A 7,983-nucleotide genomic window follows, 5' to 3' on the forward strand; every position below is an offset into this window, starting at 1 on the left:
TTGGTCAGGCTCTCACACAGGTGAGAATTATTCAACAGAATCATGGGAGGTCATTGTTTTGGACTGAGCTCCTGCACTAATCCCCAACAGATCAGACCAAGCCCGAATGGAGTCACTCATGTTAAGTGCCACTTAACCAGAATGAAACTTTAAGAAGCAGACAGATCTCAGAACAGCCTTTTTTTCTCCTAAAAACAGGAGATTCTAGCATACTAAGGAAGACTCTTCTGCTCTAACCCTTACAAAAAAGTAATCTGAAGTAACCTAATGTTGACCAATCCGTTTTTTATGTTGTTGTTTCCTCCTTATAAAATCTACTGTTCTGTTACTTCCCAGTGGAATTTGAGGCCAAATAAGTCCATTTATGGTGGTCACAGAGAGTGATGTCAATGCCTAAAGTTTTGGCCAATCTCTCAAAATTAAGAGGTTGACCAAAAGGGGGGACTTGTTAAGTTTGATGTAAAGGTTTCTTCAGACACAGGGAACTGTAACTTAACTTGATGTGTAAACAGACTATAACCTACTCTTGGGACTTGACTCGATTTGCAAAAGACTGTAACCTACTCTTGTAACTTAACTTGATGTGCAAACAGACTGTAACCTACTCATAAGAATCCCAAGCAGACAACTGTTCCAACTGTGTTCAAATAAGGCAAACACCAAGCTGTAACCAATCCAGCTGTTTCTCTACCTCGCTTCCATTTTCTGTACTTCACTTTCCTTTTTCTGTCTATAAATCTTAGCTAACCACGTGGCAGCTCCAGAGCTGCTCTGAACTTGTTCTGATTCTGGGGGCTGCCTGATTCACAATTCACAAATTGTTTTTTGCTCAACTAAACTTTAATTTGTCTAAAGTTTTTTTTTTTTTTTTTGAGGTGATAAATGTAAACCCCTTGGAAAGTAGTTGGTTTTGAGTCATCTTGAATAAGATCTCAAGAGGGCTTCATCGAAAGGTGAGGCAATCTCAGTTGAAATGGGATAAAAGTGCACCATACAGAAGCTGGAGAAGAAGTGGTGCTATGGTCTGAATGTCTGTGTCCCCCAACATTCGCATGTTGAAATCCTAACTCTCAGTGGTGCTGTGGTCTGAATGTCTGTGTCCCCCAACATCCATATGTTGAAATCCTAACCCTCAAGGTGATGGTATTTGGAGGTGGGGCCTTTGGTAGGTGATTAGGTCCTGAGCATGGAGCTCTCATGAATGGGATTAGTGCCCTTATAAAAGGGGCCCCAGAGAGACCCCTTACCCCTTCTACCATGTGAGGACAGAGCGAGAAGATGCCATTTATGAGCCAGAAAGTCCTCACCAGACACCAAATCTGCCTTGATTTTGGACTTCCCAGCCTCCAGAAGTATGAGAAATACATTTGTGTTGTTTATAAGCCACCTGGTCTATGGTATTTTGTTATAACAGCCTTTATGGACTCAGACAGGTGGGGCTAGAAGAAGGGAAGTGTCTGCAGAGGGCTATGCAAATAAGAGACCCCCAGCAATGGGAAATAGCCAAAGAATCCACACAAATGTCCAGGAGAGAAAAGGTCATCTTGAAACAGCTGCCACTCCTAGAGGGCAAAAATGCCAGGCAACAGTATGGTTTTTTACCAGTCAAGAAAAGCTTTTCAGCTCCTCATTCCCCTCCCTTCCACCCCATCCTTGTCAACCTAACAGAAGCCAGTGAGGGAGGAGTTGGAGCAAGAAAGAGAAAAGAAACCCTCCACACTGCTATGCTTCCCCCGGCTTCTGAGTCTACATCAGGCTGGAGCAGTGGGGAGCAGAGAGATTGGAAACTGGATGCGATTTAGAATTTAGATATTAGACTGGACTTTTTCTTATCATCTAACCATGACCAAGAAAGCTATGAAATCTGCCTGTAATTTCAGCAAGGACAAGGAACAACAAGTCAACAAAATGGGCCAAAAGAAGGAGTTATGAGAAACACGAAAACTATTTTCTGCTTACTCTCCACCAAGTTCAGTGTCAATCAGGCAGAAACACACATTTGAAATTTTGACAAAGGCTTTTGAATTATCCTTCAAAAAAACCTGAATCAATTAAAATGTCATCAATAGTATGTGAGGGTGTTAATTTCCCAACATGTTCAACATCATTGATCTTTTAAAATTTGACCAGTAGGATGGCCTAAAAATATCTCCCTGATTTTTGTTTTACTTCCCTGAAGATGGGAGTGTTTAAACATCTTTCATCCTTATTTTTTTTTTTAAACGATGACTGGTAAGGGGATCTTAACCCTTGACTTGGTGTTGTCAGCACCACGATCTCCCAAGTGAGTTAACCGGCCATCCCTATATGGGATCTGAACCCGTGGACTTGGAGTTATCAGCACCGCACTCTACTAAGTGAGTCACAGGCCGGCCCTCATCTTTCATGCTTATTGATGATTTGCAGTTCATCTTGTGAATTGCCTGTCCATACATTTATCTATTCTCTTAGGTTGCTTATATTCTTCCTGATGATTTATAAGTATTTTTTATGTAATCCATAATGTAAACTGGATATTGGGATCAACTTATGATTCTCTGGATTCAGGGGTTAGGGATTGATTAATCAGAGTACCAATGGCCAAATTTACCATAATGGTCTAAAATCATTACACCAACACCCTCCTTCCTTCCCAGTATTGTGTCTTAATCACTGTGGCAGCTGCTAATTTGCTTTGTAACTTCATGAGCACAGGGGGCTGACATCTACGTTTGTCCTTTACTTAGGCCCGAACAATTCAAAAGGTAGGCTCCCCCAGTTCTGCAAATCAGTGCAGTCATCAATTGCCCTGTCTTACGATCTTTGGGGACATATCCAGCTCCTTTCTGGGGTGACACTTGTGGCAGTAGGAGGAAGGAGTAGTAGGGAATAGAGCAAAGAATAATGTTCAAAAGCTGACCCTCAACTTGGAAATCCTCTCACTCATCTTAACATCAAATCTAAAGTTCAAATTGTAAATTTAGGAGAATTCCCCACTCAGTCCCCTTTCCATCTTCCCACAGGTAAGCTTCGCCTAAAGAAGAGTGAGAGACTCTCTTGCCTCATAAAAGATGCTTTAAACAAAAGGAACATGAAGAGCGACAGTGGGGTCAGTGTGCAGGTAAATCCTACAGCAAGCTCTGAGAGTGTGGGGCTGCAGCCCACAGACGGGGCATGGGTCTCAGGAACCAACCACACCTGCAACGTAAAGGGTAAGTTCCTACTCACGGGGTTTTTTTTTCCCCTTTTTGTCTTTTTTCGTGTCCGGCAACGGATCGCAACCCTCGGTGTCGCTCCCGCACCTCGCTCAGCCAGTGAGCGGGACCGGTCTGTACGTGGGATCCGAACCCTCGGTGGGAGCGCCACTGCACTCCCAAGCGGCGCACTGTAGCAGTGCACCACCGGGCCGGCCCCCTACTCGCGGTTTAAAGAGGCAGTTTGCACCAAGATAAATGCATGCTTACTGACGAGTTCACACCACCCTCTACCCACACACCTTTTTTTTTGTCCTCTTCACTCTTGTAGGAGTAAAGTACCTCCGTCAGCTGAGTTGGAAGCAGCTGGTGAAGGTTAGAGAGCGTCTCAAAGGTGTGGCACAGAACTTCAGGGTGGGCGTAGTTTTTCCGCTTCTGACATTTGTCAAGGGGTGGAAGTTTCACTGCACTGGAACTGAGGGCTGACTCCATGGCGAGCTGTGGAGTTACAGGAGGGAGAAGTGGAGGACGTGAGGATGGAGGGCCTTGCCATGGCTCTTCCTCCAAACTTCCCTGCATCACCAGGAGATGTCCCGGGGCTGCCTTCTGGTCCCTGACTGCTTAGGCATTCCGAGAGTCACAATGGCCCAGACACTGGTTTGGAACCTCTGAGTGCTCATCCTACATCCTCAAAGAAAGGAAACCAGCCCATCAAAAATATCCTGCCAAGTCTTTCAGGGAAACTCCAGTGTCCTGTCTGGACATGGATAATTCCTAAGGAAAAAAGAGACTTTTATACAGGGGAAAGTTTAAACCAGGTGCACACACCCAGTGTCATTTTCTCAGCTGGCACTTAGAAAAGGGCTTGCACCCTGTCTGTCTGCATATAACAGGCTCCGCAGACCTACGAGGCCCTGAGAGAGAGTAGTCACATCAGCACCGCCCTCGGCAGAACTGAGGAAAGAGCTTCAGCATCTAAAACTGATGAAATGTCCAGATTAGCACAGGTAGGAAGCCAAACTGCTTCTCATTCTCTTATCCAAACTAATACTGAGGAAGCAAAGTAAGCAAACAAAAATGCTCTTTTCCAGCTTTACTGGTAAGAAGTTCTTCTGCACCGTAGACCAAAGAGCAGAGGACAATAGACATACTCAGTAACCTCCAACCACCAAACTTGACAGCACAGCCCAGAGCAAGATGGAAGCTGCCAAGAACTCCCGGATTTGGGACAAAAATGCATATAATAGGGTTTGTGATAGCTAGTCCTTAATTTCAGCTTGCCTCACCAGTGGCGCCAGCTTCCCTGTAATTACTCGACTCTTTCTGAACTAGCTGGGGAAACACACCGCAGAACGGTGAGAAACAGGGGAAGGCACGTGGGCCAAGCATGCTGTGGCAGAAGCGGGTAGTGTTGGCCAGCCTCCTACCAAATTTAAAACCCCCTGGCCAAGACTATAAAAACATCATGGTTATACCATATGATGCATTAGTGTCCAGAGCAGGAGATATAAAACTGTACTTAACTTTCAACTTGCAAACTTAAAAAGTAAAACTTCCAAACATAAACAAAAAACGTGTACTTCAAACACAAACGTATTTAAAATATGTTATAGAACTAGTAAGAACCACTTGAATAAAAAAGTGATTCCCATAATTTTATGGGTGTTTTTGGAGAGAGAAGGGAATTGGTGTGGGTAAGGGAGAAGGAAGTAAAATATTCCGGCAGTTGGAAGACATAGCCCCTGGCTTCTTCCGAGCAAACTTGAGGGCATTTCTCTAAATGACGATTTACATAAATAGGAAAGAACAAACCATATTTTAAGCTATTCAACATGCTAAGGAAATGATCTATTAAAACGTGATTCTTTACACCCCATGTAAATTGACCCATACGTTCTTAATCGCTGTTCTAAATAACAACTGATGGAAAGATTATAGCTATCTTGGTTGAAACAAGAAGTAGGTCACAATTACTACATTTTATTTAAAAATAAACTATCAGATAAATATATGTATTTTTCCCCAATGAGTAAGGCTTCTTCCAAGAATCAATCTCATTCACCGTCTCTTACTATGGTGTGGTGGGAGGGATGCTGTTTAGGATGGGGTTAAAACTCATGGCTGAAGGCTGGCAAATGTTCTGCTGCTAACTAGCTGTGTGATCTGACCCCAGCCCACCAGGTCTCAGCCTGTGGTACCAATGTTCTTTGATGGAACAAAGGCTTTCATTTTGTACCTTGTTTTTTATTCTTATTTCCAGTTCTATTCTTCAATGACCAATATATTTACCTTTTTGAAACTGTGCTTTTAATACACAATTATTTTCTCCCAAGAAAATATTAGAAAGAATTCTAAGCCAGCGTTCCTTTTCTTACTGAGGATGAGTTGCTATGGCCAGCAGCAGCCTGCTTAGGTACCAGTGCTGTGTTATTAACTAAATTGATCACGCAGGGTAGCAGCTGCAGGACTCTGGGCTGTTTTTCTAGTTAGGCTGATCTTTTATTCATGACTTTTAGGTAAACAGTAATTTCTTTTTTTGTTCCAAAGAGGACTGTTGTGTCTCCTGAACACCTTCCTCTTCCTTGCTGCCATGGTGGATGGGACAAGATCAGCTGGCTTCCAGAAGGCAAAGTGTTCAGTAATGTTCAAAGAGAGAAGACCATCTCCAAGTTTCTTAAAGAAAGCGTTCTAAAGAGAGTGATCCGTTCACAGCAAATGAGGTGGAAGGATCCCGACTACCAGAAAGAGGATCCAAGCTGCACCTTTCCTAGCTCCAGAAAGTAAGTTCTGATGCTGAAAGTTCAACAACAATTTAAAGTGAGTTTGTGATAGTAGGTTAGGAAAACTCAGCTACAGAGAATAGGCATTTCAAACTGCTAAAATCAAGTATTGCAGTAAAATAAAAAAAAAAAGCAGGAAGTATATGATGGAGAAAAGCACTAGCTGTGAGAGAGGCGGATCTAGTATTTACCGATGTATGTGTTTTTCTTACTCCTTTTGGAAATATATTCATATATGTCACCATCACATTTATCCTAGGAATAAATAGATCTTAAAGATTTCTTATTTTTGCAACAAAATGGTGGCCTCCCAAATAAGAGATAAGGGAGCAAAGTGTTAAAGGTTAAGTTTTAAAACAAAACTCCAAAGTAGAAATATTTTCCTATATATTTTTTAAAAAGGAATTATACAAACACAAGAAAGTTAGGATATTTAAGATGAATGTTCACAGAAATGAAATTCTACATTGGGATAAATATAGCTGGCCACTCCAAAAGATAAAGTAGTTGCTGGAAAAGGAAAAAAATACGTAAGTAAAAGAGACTAGTTAGTTGAGCCATATGCTAAATACGAATTGCCCATATTGATTTAGCATCTCATTTGAGAACAAAAATGCATGTCATTAATTAGAAAATATTGTCCTGACTTTCTGAAAATGTTTACATAACTGCACTAAACAAGATTCTGCTATAGTACGTGACCAGCTGTGATCTTCGCAGTACCAAAGGGAAAAATAAAGGGAAGAGGGGGCGAAGGTGTGAATAATACAGAAAAGTGAAAGGTACTGACTGAGGTAGACTGAAACAGAAGCCTTTCCCGCAGAGAATAATTAGTAACTAAGAAATGTTGTTACTGACATTTCTTTGCATAACCCTTGATGATGAAAAAGAATGTACGTCAAGGTGCTTCCAGAAGAGTTACCTGGTGGTCAATACTGTCACCTCTGTCACAGGAGGAGAAACTGAGGTGGGGAGCGAAGCTTGCTTACTGGACCTGCTGAGTGACTGTCCCAAAGCTTTTCTTTTTTTCCTCCGATTTAGACCACCTCTGTTGCAGTTAATGTAAGAGCTTGCTAAATGCCATGAGATAGAGCACATCTACTTTTTACTTTATGAAAAATGGTTTCACTCTGGATTAGCTGAAGAGGTGCAGGTTAAAAGTAAGACAAGCTTGAGATGACCACTAAACACTGAATCCTGGGCATGACTTTGGGATGGTCTGGAAGGAAGGTGCATTCTCTTGGACCAAGGATTGAGGTTAAAGCTGGACCTGAGCTACTATGGAAAATGGCCCACTGTCCAACTCCCTGGGCACGCCTAGAGCCAAACCAGACCCTCGGGTGTGGGGAGGGAAACATCCCCTCATGGTTTCTCTTGTATTTCACGCCACCACAACCTTTCACTTCTAGTGATGAGGGGAGGGGCAGCCTAGATTTGGGGGCTGATGTCAAAGCGTTCAAAAGTTTCCAGAGAAAGCAAGAACAGTTGAGTGGGGATGATAACAGGGAAGGAAGGTTGTTAAGAATATGTTATATCAAGGACAAAAAGAATCTTAGAAGATGTTTTTATGATGACAAATCCCAGAGGGACTCTAAGGGATCAGGAATCAGTTCCAGTTCTGAAAAAAAGGAAAAAGAGATGCAGAGACATAAAAGAAGGAAGATGGGAGATGTGTAAACCAGATACGTGAATTTCTCGTGCATGTGCGCACACACACAACCCACACACACTCATATAATTTCTGTCTCCAGAGAGGGGAAAGTTTCCCAGCTAGATATATTTGTAGAACTAAATGTGTCCTAGACAGAAAAGGAATTGACTTTTGTGCTTCCCGTACTAAGACCGATGCCTGGCCAGAGGTGGCCTTGCTCTCCTAGGACACCTCTCTTCCCCCCTCTTTATTAGTTAGTACGTCACATGTGTAAGCAGAGCTGTCACTGACACACGTGCATGCCTGCGCGTATGTCTAGCTTGGTCTAGGGAAGTCTGGGGCAGAGGCCCCGGCTTGATTAGAACCGGGACGGGGCGGA

General features: G+C 42.8%; 1 protein-coding gene across 1 annotated transcript in view; it reads right to left on the minus strand.

Moving 5' to 3' along the window:
- The window catches only part of LOC103593449 (chromosome unknown open reading frame, human C6orf201), a 61,305-nt gene that overhangs the window by 52,086 nt on the left and 1,236 nt on the right, over positions 1-7,983 (minus strand). Inside the window, exon 2 of the mRNA XM_008576419.1 lies at positions 3,476-3,671. Coding sequence (XP_008574641.1) covers positions 3,476-3,665 — 190 coding nt within the window. The 5' untranslated portion in view covers positions 3,666-3,671. The remainder of the gene's footprint in view (positions 1-3,475; positions 3,672-7,983) is intronic.

The sequence above is a fragment of the Galeopterus variegatus genome, unplaced genomic scaffold (genome assembly GCF_000696425.1).
Source record: "Galeopterus variegatus unplaced genomic scaffold, G_variegatus-3.0.2 Scaffold1347, whole genome shotgun sequence".
Classification (NCBI taxonomy): Eukaryota; Metazoa; Chordata; class Mammalia; order Dermoptera; family Cynocephalidae; genus Galeopterus; species Galeopterus variegatus.